General features: G+C 50.3%; 1 protein-coding gene across 7 annotated transcripts in view; it reads right to left on the minus strand.

Annotated features, from left to right (window-relative positions):
• Nucleotides 1-12,482: 12,482 nt before the first annotated feature.
• The window catches only part of NFYC (nuclear transcription factor Y subunit gamma), a 78,853-nt gene continuing 75,182 nt past the window's right edge, over nucleotides 12,483-16,153 (minus strand). For 3 of the 7 annotated variants that reach the window (XM_055254836.2, XM_055254835.2, XM_063625177.1), the window contains 2 exons: nucleotides 14,666-14,725; nucleotides 12,483-13,376 (listed from right to left, as the gene is read on the minus strand). In XM_055254836.2, the coding sequence (XP_055110811.1) occupies nucleotides 13,257-13,376; nucleotides 14,666-14,725 (180 nt within the window). In that variant the 3' untranslated portion in view covers nucleotides 12,483-13,256. Of the gene's footprint in view, nucleotides 13,689-14,665; nucleotides 14,726-16,153 lie in introns of all 7 variants that reach the window. The other 4 variants (XM_055254837.2, XM_063625178.1, XM_055254832.2 and 1 more) reach the window with 2 other exon arrangements.

Consider the following 16,153-nt stretch of genomic DNA (forward strand, 5'->3'; position numbering starts at 1 on the left):
ACCCTCCCCCGCCCCGCCCCTCCCCCGCCCGCCCCGCGGCCGCCTTCCCAAATCGGGAGGGAGCGAGCGAGCAAGCAAGCGAGGCGAGACGGAGGGAGGGAACGCGCGGAGCAGGCGGCGGGGCAGGGCGCACGGGCGGCCGAGTTGGTGCCTGGGCCGAACCGCGTGGCGGGGGCAGCGCGCGGGGCCGGGAAGCCGGACGCGTGCAAGTGGTGTCCACGGCTGCGTGGGGCAGTGTGGCCCCGAAGGCCAGCCCGGGGGTGGGACGCCTCGTGTGTGCTTGTGGAAAGTGGAATGTAGAGTTGTGGCCGCGGGCGGCAGGGGAAGGGACGCCGTGTCCCGTGGAGTTTAGGTGTAGACCTGTGCAACGGCGTCTACTTGTGTGTGCAGGGTGGGTGGCTGGGGTCTACCCGGTGGGGGGGATGGAGTCAGTGAGGTGTGAGTTGTGGGTCGGGTGTGGGTGGCTGCGAAAGTGGAGGTGGAGTCCAAAGGGGATGAGGTGTGTCCATTAGGGTCGAGCCCTGTGTGGCTGGTGCGGGTGCTTAAAGTGTGCCCAGTGCTGTGTGTGGCTGGGTGGGCAGCGGCGGTTGTCCTGCTCTTACCTGAAAGGCCTGGAGCCCGCGGGCTGCTGGGCAGCATCAGGGGGTGTGGAGCACAGTGGGCCTGGGTGTGTCTTTCTCCCACCAACTGCCACCTCTGAGCTTCCCTTCATCGTGATGGGGGAAGAGCCACCCTGCCCAGAAGAGGGTCCTCCCGGATGGAGGAGCCTGCTCCCCTGCCTCACTCCCAGGTCAGGGAACCGGGTTTGGGCAGATGGAGTGTTGGGAGATGAGCTCTGAGCCAGCCTTAGAGGGGACACACACCCCCTACCCAAGGCCCACAGAATCCCAGCCAGAAAAGGGGATACTTTGTCCCAGGGCATTCCCTCTCCAGCTGGAAAGTTTTTCTTAGTCCCCGACCTTCATCTCTCTGGCTGTAGGGGGCAGCCCCTCTCCTTTAGCCCTCCTGGGCCCTGCACAGGGTTGGTAACTTGGGTTTCCCGATCCTCTTTCCCTCTTGCTCCACGGAAAGCTGCGGCCACACCAGCCGCTGCCTCCGCAGGCCCTGCCCCAGGGTGAGCCTTCCGCAGCAAACTCTTCCCGGTTCCTCCGGGAGGATCTCCAGGGACGAAGCCGAGCGGGAGGGGCGGGGGAAGGGGCGGGAAGGCGAGCTCGATTCTCAGCTGTCAGCAAAGGCAGCATTGATCTGCTGAGCGCCAGTGAGGGAGGGAGGGAGGGAGGCAGGGCCGTGGGCTGCAGGGATCTGGGGGGTCCCTAAGCTGGGCTTGGCAGCCGGCCCACACCCCTACCCCATAGTGATCCTTTCCCCTCTGCCTAGCTGGGGGTGCCCTCTGGGGTCTGACTTGAATCTCTTCTGCTGCTCCTGGTCCAGGTGTGCCCAGGGCCAGAGCCTGGTGCCCCAGGGCAGGTTATGCCGGGATCCTCTAATGGAAGCTGGGGACGGTTTCTGGACCCCAAGGCCCCACTAGGGATGCGGTGCCCGGGCTGAGTTAACCCATCTTCTCTCTATGAGCTGAAGATGGCACCCCCAAAATATGCGGCACTGTCCTCCCTCTCTGGAACTGCCTGGCCGGTTCTTCTCAATCCTAGATCCTGGGAAATGGGACTAAGATCTAGGACATGAAACGTGCACAGGAAAGCAGTTGCAAGCGCCCTGGGGGTGTTTCTAGGGGGTCTTTTTGAGGCTCTTGTTCTGTAGCAGAAATGGAATTTGAATTCAGGTTGCCCTTAACACCCAGAATATCTGAAACTGGGTCTGTTCTGGGAAATCTAATCTTCAAGCTCAGCGTCACCTCTGGATCCCATGGCTCTCTTCCCAGCTGGGGGACTACAAAGGTCCCTTCCCCACCTTGTGAGGAGCCCTCACTGCAGGGAGAGTGTCTCATCATTCCCAACTCCAGCTCCAGATTACCTGCTCAAAGGCAGCAGAAAGAGGAAAGAGACTGTGGTTGCAGCTAGAGGGATGGGAGTTAGATCTCAGGAAGGACTTTCATAGGGTATAGAGGCCTGTTTCTCCTGCAGGCGTATGGGTAATGGAGGGACACAGCACTCTTCCTAAGGGGTGGGAGGGATGGGGGAGATGGTTCCAGGAGGCCACAGCAAATTTACTTGGCATGTGTGTGCAGATGGAAGAGTGGAAGGGCCAGAAGAGAAGGTCCAGTTCAGAGAGGACAAGTGGCCACTCTGAGGGTCACCAGGCGGCCTTCCTGCCCCATCCGGATTCCCAGGACATGACTGGGAGGACGGACTTTCCCCACCACAGCCTTTAGTGACTAAGACACTTTTCTGAGCAAACAGCTGTCTCAGGCTCCCTCAGTTGGCCCCTCTGCTGGAGGGGACTGGACACCGTGGTTCCCCACCCTCCTCCTTCCCTCTCCCACCTGTTCCCCTGACCCCACCCTCAGCAGTTTCCTTTCCACCCCCAAGCCCTGTCTCCACCCTGGTAACACTGAGAAAGCTTCCCTGCCCCGCTGAGGAGACGCACTCACCAAGACTCACTCCCACCTGGGCAAGTCCCTTCCCCACCCTGGACTTGTTTCCCCGTCTGTGCAAGAAGTGGGCAGGGCTCCAAGATCTTCTGTAATTCATCACTGTCCCCATCATCCATCAATGGAGCAAGTATTGACTGAGAGGAAGGGGGGGAGGGGGAGTGCTCCCATTTGCTGAGCGCCATCTGTGTGCCAGGCCCAGTCCCTTTTGGGCCAGAGAGCAGCACCTTGCTTGAGACAGCTGAGGCTCTGAGAGGCACAGGGACTCACCTAAGTCTACACAGCCTATTGGTGACCCCCAGAACTGCCTGTGACCTGTGTTTTCCACTGACTGGCACCTGCCTGCTGGGCACTGGGTGCTAGGAGCTGAGGGTAACCATACACGGCCAGTCCTTGTTCTCTAGAACTTACTCATGCCAAGGGATCAAACTTCCAGGTCTGAAAGGATGGAGGGAGGAAGTGGCTAGGACTACGGTCTCTCAGGCTAGGCTCAATGTCAGTGACTCCCACTGTGACCCCAGGTCAATCAAGGGCTCAGGTTCCTTTCCTGGAGTGGGTGGTGGGGTGGTTTAAGTCAGTGATTTTTACACTTTATCAGCAATGGAATCCTTTTTTTACAGACAGAATTGTAAAGTAGCACCCCAATGTGTACAAAGCTTTGGAGCAGAAGTGTGCTAGTTGAATCGAGGCGAGGAGGTCTGGGTTCCACTCACTTGCCTCCTAAAATCTCTCTGCCTGCTAGCCACCTGACCCTGGGCTTTCTTACAGCTCCAAGGGTTGCTAGAGGTCAGAGGAGGGAGAATTCTCCACAGACAATGACAGAGGGAGCTTTCTTGGGGACAGGAGTGGGGAGGACTGGGAGAGACGCAGAGAAGTACAACCAGTAATGCCTGCGGCTACCATTAATGAGGGCTGCAGTCGATCCTAAGCCTTGTGCAGGATGTTTTACCTGCATTGTCTATTTCAGCATCCCCACAACCTTGTGCCGTAATACTGTTCATCGTCCCATTTTACAGTCAAGAAGACTGAGGCTCAGTGAAGAGACTTGCCTTGTATAGCTCTTAATTCACTCAGGTGCTGCTTTAATGTGTGTGTGTGTGTGTGTGTGTGTGTATGTGTGTGTGTGTATTGGTGTGGGAAGGATGTTACAGAGCATTGGGAAGAGCAAGCTTAGCCAGGGGCACGCAGGAGGACTTGGAGGGTCCAGTTTGGCCTGATAAGAAACAGGGGGCCTGGCCAGGCCCTGAGGCTGGGCATGCTGCAGAGGCTGTGGCTCCCTAGGAGAGAACCCAGGATGGCTGAAGTGGGAGGCACCAGCATCCAGAAAGGCTGGCAGTGCCAGGGGCAGAAAGAGACCTAAACTACAAGTCATGGCTGGGCTTCCAGTCCTAGCTCTACCTGTGGACTACCTGGGGACCTTGGGCAAGTCACTCCACCTATTCCCCACTTTCCCTGGCTATCAGCGCTGAATGCAATAATGCATGAAAAAGTTAGAGACCATGCAGGGGGCTGTACGCACGTGACCCATTCGTCTGACTGCTCTTCAGGTACGTGTTTGAGGTGGAGCAGGGAGATGCTCTGGGAATTCCCTGGTCCTAGCAGCTCTTCTCAATCTAGGAAGCCTTCCTAGGAGGGGATTGGAGTGGAGAGTGCTCAGGGGGTGATGGCACCACATTATTGACCTTTGGGAACCCACCTCTACTGAGAGCAGGAGGAAGCATGAGAGAAAGATAAGGCCTTCTTCCTTTTCCTTATGCAGCCCAGAAAGGACAAGAGACTTAGGCCACCCACCAGACGACAGGTGCTGGAGGGGCCCAAGGAATTTCTTTTTTTTTTTTTTTTTTGAGATGGAGTCTCGCTCTGTTGCCCAGGCTGGAGTGCAGTGGCACAATCTCGGCTCACTGCAAGCTCCGCCTCCCGGGTTCACGCCATTCTCCTGCCTCAGCCTCCCAAGTAGCTGGAACTACAGGCACCCACCACCAAGCCCGGCTAATTTTTTTGTATTTTTAGTAGAGACAGGGTTTCACCCTGTTAACCAGGATGGTCTCGATCTGACCTCGTGATCTGCCCATCTTGGCCTCCCAAAGTGCTGGGATTACAGGAGTGAGCCACCACAGCGGCCAAGGAATTTCTTTTCCCCAGATCTGGGTGTGGCACTGACCAGCCCCCAGCCTAGACCAAGCAGGCCAGTCAGCTCAAAGCCACAGGAAGTGGGGAGGGAGCAGTGTTGCTGAGCTCAGTGAAAGTGAACCCCCATTGATCCTCAGGGCTGGAGGGGGCCCACAGGGAGGAGACACAGAGGGAGAAGGGGGCGTGGAAATGAAGGTCAAAGCCCTCCCTTCTTGCAGGGCTCCTCCTCTGCCTTCAGGATTCTTCCTCTAAGATCCTTCCTCTAACCTCTACCCCTGGAAGACCATGCAGAAGGCAACAGTGCTGTGGTCCTGCTAGTCAACTCCATGTTCTTGGTGAAAACCACTGGGACAATGGAGTTGGCTGAAAAATGAAAAGGAAGGACTTTGCTGAGTTGCTGAGTGTGCAGTGGAAAAGAACTTCCATGCTCCCCTGGTGGGAGAAACTTGAATGAGGGCTCAGGGAGGGAGATGACCTGAGTGGGAGGGACTGAAGATTGAGTAGCAGGAAATGGGGTTCAGAAAGAGGATGACAACCTGGTAAAGGGAAATGGGATTCAGGGAGGAGAATGGGGGCTCCAAGGAGAGGCTAGAGACTTGGTGACAGGGATGGAAGGCTCAGAGACCAGGATTTCCGGGTCAAGCTTGATTAAACACTTATTAAATTCCTCCTCTTTGAAATATTGGATATGCAAAGCAAGATAGGAGCTAAATAATTTTTTAAATTTAAAAAAAAAAATTTTTTTTGAGACCAATTCTTGCTCTGTCACCCAGGCTGGAATGCAGTGGTGTAATCTTGGCTTACCGCAACCTCTGCCTCCTGGGTTCAAGCAATTCTCTGCCTCAGCCTCTCGAGTAGCTGAGAATACAGGTGTGTACCACCACGCCTGGCTAATATTTTTATTTTTTGTAGAGATGGGGTTTCACCATGTTGGCCAGGCTGGTTTGAACTCCTGGCCTCAAAGTGATCTACCAGCCTTGGCTTCCCAAAGTGCTGGGATTACAGGCGTGAGCCACCATGACCAGCTGATAATTAAAAGAAAAAAAGGTACATATTCAAGCTCCAAAAGCAAGAATGGGGAATTGTGTAAGACCATAAGAGGTAATTCCTGGTGGCAAGCAGGAATTGAAGGTGTATTTCTGAAGAGGGGGTCCAGTGTCCAGTGGGGTGGGAGGGTGGGAAGTACAGTTGCCAACCTCAAAAATGCCAGGGGCAACAGTAGGCTTTCTGCTTAAAGCTGGGTCTGGTAAAGTGCTGCCTGCCGTGAACGTTAAAATCTCTGTCTGCTAGCCACCTGGCCCCTGGCTTTAAGCAGAAAGAGGACCCTTAAAAGTGTGACACCTCAGCCTGTCCACATGGGGTGTGGGCTCAGGATTTGATATCCAGGCCATGCAAAAATCCCAAACCAAGACACTGCTATAAGAGCTGATTTGAGGCTGGTGCACTTCCACATGGCTTAGGCACATACAACTGAGAAATCATCCCTCAGGATGGCCTCCACATCCCAGGGCACAGTCAGGAAAATATGCTGAAAATAATCTCAAGGATAAGTTCCATAACAGATTAGAAGCGCCATACCTTAAGAGACATATCTCTCATGGGAGAATTTATACATAAAGACCTAGAGCTAATAGAACAATCTGAAAGGAAATTTAATATAGCTAAAATCATCAAAAAGATAAAGGAAGAAGTAGCATCTATAAAACAAGAATAGAAAGATATCAAACAGAAACATGTAGCAGAAATGAACAGAACTATCTAGAAATTTTAGAAAACTAAAATTACTAACATTTTTAAAAAATCAATAAGTAGATTATCAAATATATCTGAAGAGAATTAATGAATTAGAAGCTAGAACTGAGGAAATCCTTCAGACTGAAGCACAGAATAAAGAGATTAAGAGGCCAAGGTGGGCGGATCACGAGGTCAGGAGATCGAGACCACGATGAAACCCCATCTCTACTAAAAATACAAAAAATTAGCCGGGCGTGGTGGCAGGCGCCTGTAGTCCCAGCTACTCGGAGTGGCTGAGGCAGAAGAATGGTGTGAACCCAGGAGGCGGAGCTTGCAGTGAGCCGAGATTGCGCCACTGCACTCCAGCCTGGGCGACAGAGCGAGACTCCGTCTCAAAAAAAAAAAAAAAAAGAGATTAAACAGATGAAAGAAAAGAGACATAGAAGACTGAATGAGAAACTCTAGCATATGCATTAAGGGTTTCAAAAAGAGATACTGGAAAGAGTGACTAAACTTGCCAAAAATAATTCATGAATTTCTAGATTTAAAAGGCCCACAGACTACCTAGTAAGATATCTTAGAAAACAAAACTCTTATCTAGACACCTTGTAGTCAAAGTGTAGAATATCAAGAATAAATAGAAATTCTAAAAGCCACCAGAGAGAAAAGATGGCTTATCTACAAAGGTCCAATAATTGAGTTGACAGTAAACTTCTCATCAGCAACAACAGATGCCAAGAGACAATGGAATCGTATCTTCAAAGTGCTGAGGGCAAATAATTGTGAACCTAGAACTCCATACCTTGCCAAACTGTCACTTAAATGAAAGGGCAAAATTAAGACATTTGACACATACAAGATCTTAGAAAGCTGTTCCACAGATCTTCCCAGAAAGAGAGAACAGGAGCTTGGGGGAGGGGCTGGGAGTTCACAGAGATGATGGGCACAGCACAGGGCCAGGACTCTAAGGAGGGACTGGAGTCTCAGGGATTGGAGGGAGGCCGGGCTCTGTTTCAGACTTGTCCTCAGCACCAGCCAGACACAGGAGCCCAGCCCAGCCTGGCCCAGCTCAGGTTCTTCCCTCCTGAGTGCCAGCCTTACTGTCCTTCTGTCCTCTCTTCCTAAGCCATGGCAGTGGAACAGCACCCAAGCTGGGGAAGACACCAACAGCCTGGCTCACGAGGCCTTGAGGAAGCCATGGCCAAGTTGCTCATGTGACTGGGCACTGGGCCTCCACACGAGGGTCCGTTCCTCTTAGGAGGTCAGATGCCACCTCACTGAGGCCTGTAGATGGCTGGAGCTGTGGGACAAAAGCTAGGTCCCTACCCAAGAGTTGGTGGGAAGGGGATTCTCATTCTCTGTAGGAAAATAATCACAAATGGAGGGGACAAAACCCATGGGGGCTGGGCCAGCTGGGACATGAGGCTTCTAGGAGCATCTGGCTCCAGGCAACCAGCTGGTGCCCTTGGGTAATATTTTAACATTTTTGAGCCCGTTTCTTGCTTATAAAATAGGGAGAATGCCTACCTAACAAGGATGTGAAGGTGAAATGAGAATCCATGAGTACCAAGATTTAGACGTATTTTCTTTTCTTTTTCTTTTTTTGAGACAGGGTCTCACTCTGTCACCCAAGCTGGGGTGCAGTGACACCATCTTGGCTCACTGCAACCTCTGCCTCCTGGGCTCAAGTGATCTTCCCTGACTCAAGCAATCCTCCTGCCTCAGCCTCCCAAGTAGCTAGGATTACAGGCACGCACCACCACACCCGATTAATTTTTGTATTTTTTATAGAGATGGGGTTTCACCATGTTGCCCAGGCTGGTCTCAAACTCCTGGCCTCAAGTGATCCTCCTGCCTCCATCTCCCAAAGTGCTAGGATTACTGGCATAAGCCACCATGCCTGGCCTTAGACATATTTTCCTAGACAGAAATTTCTTAAACAATAATCTCCATTGAATACCCCTGCCTGGCATATTATCAGAGCTCAATAAAAAATTGTTAACAAGAGCTGGGCGCGGTGGCTCACGCCTGTAATACCAGCACTTTGGGAGTCCAAGGTGGGTGGATCACGAGGTCAAGAGATGGAGACCATTCTGGCCAACATGGTGAAACCCCGTCTCTACTAAAAATACAAAAATTAGCCGGGCGTGGTGGCAGGCGCCTGTAGTCTCAGCTACTCAGGAGGCAGGAGAATCACTTGAACCCGGGAGGCGGAGGTTGCAGTGAGCCGAGATCGTGCCACTGCACTCCAGCCTGGCAACAGAGCGAGATTCCATCTGAAGAAAACAAAAACAAAACAAACAAAAAAAATTGTTAAGAAAAAAATGTCATGGTAAGAGCAGATGAGCAGAGGTGGGAATGTGTGCAGTGTGGCTGCAAGGATGGCTTTGTGTTCATTCACTCACTCATCAGTTACTGTTATCCCCTTGGTGCCAGGCTCTGTGCTGCATTCCAGAGATGCAGAGATGACCCTGGACTTGAGGACTCCCTGTGAGGAAGACAGCCCAAACCAGAAAACACTAACAGAGGGATAGAGGGTTTCTTTAGAGGCTAACTTGGTCTTATGTTTGTTGTCTCTCTCCCCTGTCCCCAACCCAAAGCCCCCACCCTCAACCCAATCATCAATATAAGCTCCATGTAGCAGAGAAGTCAGACTTGTTCTAAGCTGTATTCACAATGTTTAAAACAACGTCTGACACACAGAAGGTGCTGAAGAAACAGCTGCTGAGTGACTGTATATGAGCTCTAATAATAGAGATTGTAGAAGTTCACATGGGAGCACTGAAGAGGTCTTTGCTGACTCTGGCCCAGGAATTAGAAGTTTCTCAGCAAGGGCCGTTTAAATTGGGCCTTGATGGATGTATAGGAGCTCAATAAGTGAAAAGGGAAGTAAAAGGGCATTTCAGGCATTGTAGCTAGCACATTCTGAAAACATGGAGGTAAGTTCAGGGATCAGTGAGTAATTGGGTGTGACAGGAGCACAGAGTACAGGAGGTGGTGGGGGAGAGGAGAGTGAAAAGAAACAAAGCTGGGGAGATAAGGACCTTGAACCAACTGGGGCTGTCACAAAGTCCTTATTAAAATCTAACCACCTACCTTGAGGCAATACTCTGGAGAGGGTAGAGTTTCCAGCTCTCACTGTTATCCTAGGGAGGACCCTTCCTTCAAAGGGTGAGGGTCTTATCAGGAAGGGGGTTAAGAAAGGGGACAGTCATACTCCCACTAGTTCCTAGAATTGTGGGAGTTGGGATGAGTGGGAGAGGGCACCTCCCAGAGACACAGGTGAGGGCTGCATGCTGCCCCCTTGTGGCCTCCGCAGACCTGAGCTGCAAGGAAGACAGCCAGATTGTCTGCTCCAGATTCCAGGGGTCTCCAATCTCCAAGGTCATCCCTGTGGCAAGTTATCCCAACCACCAGCTGTCCCCATACCAGACCCAACTGCTTTATTTATTTCATGTATACTCAGGGCTGGGTCAGTCAGTTCAGGAAGACCGAATAAAGGGATAGTTCACATTTCAATAGCCTGCGTCTTTCCTACACATATACGCGTCACTTTTGGCCAGAGAGCAACTGTGTATGCACAGGGGGTCAGGAGATCAGTGTTTTGGTTTCAGTTCCACCCTTAATTCATGGAGTGACCTTGGGCAAGTCACTGCACTTCACTAGCCCTCCCATGACTCAATCGCTAACACAGGGATCATGATGCCTCTTCCTGTCTCCCCTGCGGGGTCACTGTGAAGATCATCGGGAGGGAGGACGGATGCTGCAAGTGCTAGGAAAAATGTTTAGAGTGCTCCGGATGTAAGGGGATCGTGCTGAGTATTAGATAGGGGCTCTCTTGGGCTGCACCAAAGGGTTTGTTTACACCAGGATGGGCCCTGCTGGCAGGGCAATTTAAAGGGAAAGTGTTCAGCAGGGAAGCTCCTTGCTAATCACAACTGATCAAAACATCTCTAAAACAAGAATGGAAGTCTACAGGAAAATGGGGACCCGTTCATTGGCCTAAAACTCAAATCACACTTGGGTTTTCAGGAATGAACCAAAGAGCAAACAAGGTGGGACACAGGGCACCAGGAAATTACATTGTGGAGCTTCTGCCTTTTCTCTGAGCCCGGGGCCCCTCTGCATGTTCACTTTCTCCCTCTTGCATTCCCTGCACGCGGGACTAGGCACACAGCCATCAGTGAAAACTTGCTATTATATGATGTCTCGCTAAGACTGAGTTCAGGACAGCTGGAAAGGCCAGAAGACCCCCTTCAGAAAAAAGTCCAGAGCTAGAATGAAGATAACTAGATATAGAAGGAGGGACGGAATTTGGGAGTCGCGAGCATGTGGGGGCTAACCCTGACTCACTGTTTTATGGGGGCCAACTTACTGACTTCTCATGGTGAACTGTCACCTGCTTTACCTACCCTGATGACACTCCATGTCATTTTGGATAGACAGCATCATGTATCCAAAACCTTAAAGCTAAAAAAACTTTGCTTTTGATAAAAATAAGTTATTTGTCTTTCTTTTATAATGTGAATCCTTTACCTGGTCTCATCTCTTTTTGCCTTGGTGGCCAGGAAGCTCAGGGTCAAATAATTCTAACAAATACGTAGGTCTTTATAACCATGATATTTGTGTTCTTGTTTTCTATGATTCTGATTTCCTACCCGATTGTATTTTTCCTAATTCTAACTTGTTTTACTTTATTATTTCATTGTGTTGTTTTCATTGTAATTTTTTCTTATGGACTGAGGTAAGGCATAGTGAAGTAGATGCTGAGTACTTTATAAGCTACCATCATCAAGACAATATAAGCAACAGGATGCCCCAATCTGGAGTAAAGGGCAGAGCTGGCCAGACTTGAATCTAGGCAAAGTATTTAAGCAGATCCCAGAAATCTGGGGAATCTCCTGGGAGGAAGAAAGATCAGAGGGCAGTAGAGTTATCTGAAACTACTTGTTGAAAACTAACTCATGTCTTACCCCCATGGTTTACAGCGGATATTTCATAAGATAATCATAAAAGCATCAGGTTCAGACTTGATATCATCTAATATAAGCCCTTCCCCAATTTCCACCTTACCCACTGAGACAGTCCCAAAGACAGGGGAGGTATTTGCCCGTGGGTTTAGGGCAAATACCTACATTTCCTGGCACCCAGCTCACTGTTCTTCCCACAACAGCAGCTCATTCCAGCTGGAAGGATGGCATGGTGGAGGTAAGAAAGATGGCTCATCACTGGCCTCTGTGGCCAATGAAGAAGTGGAATGCTCTCTCTATTCTCCCTGCTTCAATTAACAGGAAGTAGGTCTTGGCTGTAGAACTCTTGGCTGACAAGGGGCCTGGGTTGTTCTCTATGGCAGATGCCATGCCTTTGTTAATGGGCATGGCCACAGCAGGTAGCTGAATGACAGCCTGTGCCAGGCAGGACTGGAAGGATTTACCCCAGGCTTTGATAGAGCCAGCTTTCTCCATGAGAGATGCCCCCTTCTTGACCCTCAACCAGGCAGGACACAGCTCAACCTGATACACGGGTGAGAATCTAGTAAGTCCAGCAGGCAAGCATCTCTGAGCAGCAAATATATTCTGATGAAGCTCACTTTTAAGACCAGCTGAGGTAGGCCAGGCACAGTGGTTCATGCCTGTAATCCCAGTACTTTGGGAGGCTGACGTGGATCACTTGAGCCCCAGGAGTTCAAGACCAGCCAGGGCAATACAGTGAAACCCTGTCTCTACAAATAAAAAATAAAAAAAATTAGCTGGGCATGGTGGTACCTGACTGTAGTCCTAGCAATTCAGGAGGCTGGGGTGGGAGGATTGCTTGAGCCCAGGAGATTGATGCTGCAGTGAGCAGTTATCACACCACTGCACTCCAGCCTGGGCAACAGAGCAAGAAAAAAAAAGATCAGCTAAGGACCTCAGTTTGAATTAGATACACAGCACTAAGTTCCCTTAGCTTTGAACATCCCCTTCTCACAAGGGTGGCCCTCTCTCCCAGACACACAAACTGAGAGCAAATGAACCTTTCCAAGCAAAGTGGCCCCATGAATGCCCCCAGACACAGAAACCCAGACTCTAAATTATCTAAAATGAGATTTATTGCATTTCATGCAGCTTGAAGTCCATGCAAAGGAGACTAGCACAGTTTTTAATGCATTTAAAAAATAAAAGGGAGGTGGGCAGCAAACACACAAAGTCCTAGTTTCCTGGGTCCCTGGGAGAAAAGAGTGTGGCAATGAATCCACCCACTCTCCACGGGGAATAAAGCTGTCTCTTAAATGCAAGGAATGTTTCCATGGCCTCTGGATGCAAATACACAGAGCTCTGGGGTCAGAGCAAGGGATGGGGAGAGGACCACGAGTGAAAAAGCAGCTACACACATTCACCTAATTCCATCTGAGGGCAGAACAACGTGGCAAGTCTTGCGGGTAGCAGCTGTTCCAAGAGTCAAGAAATACCGTACACCCCTGGGGAGATTTGCTCCTAAAAAGAAGTGGCAGTAACAAACAAAAAAAAAGAAAAACAAAAGGAGAAATATTTCTTCAACCACACTCTTCAAGAAAATGCCATAAATATGTTATTTAATATTTTAATTTCATAGCATTGGACACACACTCAACATATTGAAATATTGATTCCTTGGAGAAAAAAATGGAAAAAAAGGAAACAAAAAATATTGCATCTTTCTGCTGGAGAATCGCGGCCCCCAGGCATGGGGCGTAGTGCACCAGTGTCCTAGCCTGCAGGAGGCGCTGAGGTCGGCCGGGTCCTCTGGGGAGGAAGGCTGTGCCCATCGCCTGGGGCTGTATGGCAAAAATTGTGTTGGGTGTCCTTGGCCTTGCCAGCTCAGGCCCTCAGTCGCCGGTCACCTGGGGGGCCTGCCCGTCGGAGGGCTGGTTGGCTGACTGGATGAACATGGGCTGGGCGAGGTCCTGGCCCGCAGGCATGGTGACTTGCTGGATCTGGTAGAGCTGCTGCGAGGGGTGGAGAGGAGAGAGTGAGGTCACCCCTGGGAGAGGGGCATGTAGCTCCCTATGGGTCTCGAGCTGGTTGGGGGTCCCAGATACCTCAACCACCACCCACTGCAAGGCGTCAGAAGGAGAAGGGGAAGTGGAGCTCTGCTGGGGTTGGGAGCAGCAGACACAGGAGGCACCAGCCCGGTGTGAGGGGGGGTGTGTGGTGGGCAGGGAAGAGGTGCAGGGAGTTGAATTTCCTGTGGCTTTCACTTCTCTGGGCTCTGCCTCTCCCGTTAGCTCAGAGACTCGAGCTTGCTGCACGCTGTTCCTCTGTGGCAAACACAAGCAATTCGAACCACTGTACCAGCAGCTTGGAAGTCAGCATTTCCCCAACTCTTGGTAATCTACACTGGCAGGGGCAGTAGGATTACCCCCTCCTCTCCTTCTTTTCTCAGAATATCTGGCTCAGGTTGAAACTAAACTGAATTTGAATTTTATCCATGGGCCCTGCTAAGGAGGTGGCCTGGTATTAAACACTTAACTATAGCCAAGACCCTCCAGGGGTGGAGAAGATACACAGCCACTTAGGAAGGTCAGGGCTAATTGACTACTTGGTTTCCCAGGCGCTCCCCAAAGAAGCCAAAAGCCAAGCCCTCACGGGAGCCCTGGCATGTAAGCCTAGCACGTGGTGCTAGCAGAAGCAGAGGTGGGTCCTGATGCCAGCTCTTCTCCCTTTTGAGCAGCAGAGGGCACACGTTTGGGCATGTCATTCTATCGTGTCCTCAGTGGTCTCTGGGACTGTACTGTGAGGGGAAAGCAGAGGGAAAAGGGAAGATTCTCTCCTCGCAGGGACTGAAAATGACTGAATTTGAGGCACCCAGAGAGCTCAAGAGGTCACGTGTTCTCTGCATCTCAACAGTCCATGCTATTAAAACAGCATCATGGCTTAGGGGGAAAAAAATACAGTTCTAGAGAGGGAAACAGGAAACCTGCTCTCTAGTCCTGGCTCGGCAATGAACACCTAGGGGAGCATGGATGAGGCACTTCCCATCTCCACGGTTCAGTTTACTCATCTGTAAAATGGCAATTTGGGCTACATGTCTAAGATTATTTTTAGTTCCCACTAAGTCTATAAAACTAAAGGATAGGTGCCCTGATTTAAATACTGTACTTGTTTTAACAATTTCTGTCCACTCACTGTTAGTAGAGGACAGGACAGTTGCCCTAACCATCCAAACCCAGATACTACCTGCTACCCTGCCCCGCAATTCCTCACCCTCTGCCCCTGCCCAGGCTGGGTACCCTACCTGTCCATCTGTGAACTGGCTGAACTGCTGTTGTCCTTGCTGGACCTCTGTCTGTGTAATCTGTAAGAATCAAGATGGCAGAGTTGACATGTCAGCTGCAGGGTCTGATCCACCAGCCCACCACCCAGAAGAGGGTCATAAAGATCAAATGAGACAATGCATATAAAGTGCCCAGCAGGTGCTCAATGGGTAGTAAGAAAGCAAGCACCCCTCCTAATCTCCTAGCACCGATGGCTACCCCAAGAGTTGGCAGCACAAAGTGACATCGAGAATCCTGGAGCACGTAATAGATAGCTCCCACACCCATCTCTCTAATGAATGCCTACTCCCTCAACCACCCACTCATCTCAAAGTCTGAGGCTCAAACAGAACACATGGCTCCTAGGTGCTATGGTTTGGGGTAAAGGTCCTAAGAGTCAGTCTTTCAGCCAGTGAAGGCGGATTGCAAAGTGTCAGACAAAGTGGTGAGTGGTCTCTTTCATTCTTGGAAAGTGGGCTCCAAACCAAACCCCTATCACCCAGATCATCTGACTGGAATATGAAACACCCTGGCGAGCAAGTGGCCTTGGCCCCAGCAGTCGTCACGGCAAACCTATGAAGTACTTTTTCTGAGAGAGGCACTGTGCAGCCCTCTGGGCCAAAGGAGGGGAGGAGAAAGGGGGAGTGACGGAGAGTGGAACAAAGACAACATTTATCACAAGTACTTAAAATCTTACGTGTGGACTGTGAATGGATTTTAGATAAATGTACTGACATGTAGAACTGCATATATAATGACAACTGCTAGGAGCAGCTTGGTAAACTAGAAAGAAGACTGAGGTGTGCATGCACATGTGTTCCTATGGAACATTTGACCAGCAGTGTCCTCTGCGTACCATTTCCTGGAATCATCACAGCCAGCCTGCAAGACAAGGACTATCCTCTCAAATGTCCTCACCATGGCCAAAAACAACCCCTGCAGGCCTACCCATGAGGCTATGAGGAACAAGAAAGGGAACAGGTATAACAGGCTTCATGACTATTTCGTACTATTGTTCCTTATTTTGGTCCTTTTCCTTCCAACAGCCTATAAGATGCTTGAGGGCAGGAGCCCATACAAAGTAAGTATTCCAGAAATGTCTGCAGAATAAACAAGTGAGCCTGAGACAAATGGAAAATATTCCACATAGATAAGAAGGTTAACTGCTCTGTGGCCAGCAGGATTGCCATTCATATTAGCTGAGATTTCATTTACCTTTAAATTTTATTTACATATTATTCATTCAGCTTCATTCAACATACATTTACTGAGCACCTACTAAGTACTAGGTTGTCATAATTACAACCTGTTGTTACAAAGATTTTCATTGCCTTCAGCTACCGCTTTCTTGCTTCTCCCCAACCTCTCCCATTTTTTGGCTTTAGTTCTGTTCCCAAAACGGACTTTTTTTTATTTTTATTTTTTGAGACAGAGTCTCACTCTGTCACCCAGGCTGGAGTGCAGTGGCA

The sequence above is a fragment of the Symphalangus syndactylus genome, chromosome 12 (assembly GCF_028878055.3).
Source record: "Symphalangus syndactylus isolate Jambi chromosome 12, NHGRI_mSymSyn1-v2.1_pri, whole genome shotgun sequence".
Taxonomy (NCBI): domain Eukaryota; kingdom Metazoa; phylum Chordata; class Mammalia; order Primates; family Hylobatidae; genus Symphalangus; species Symphalangus syndactylus.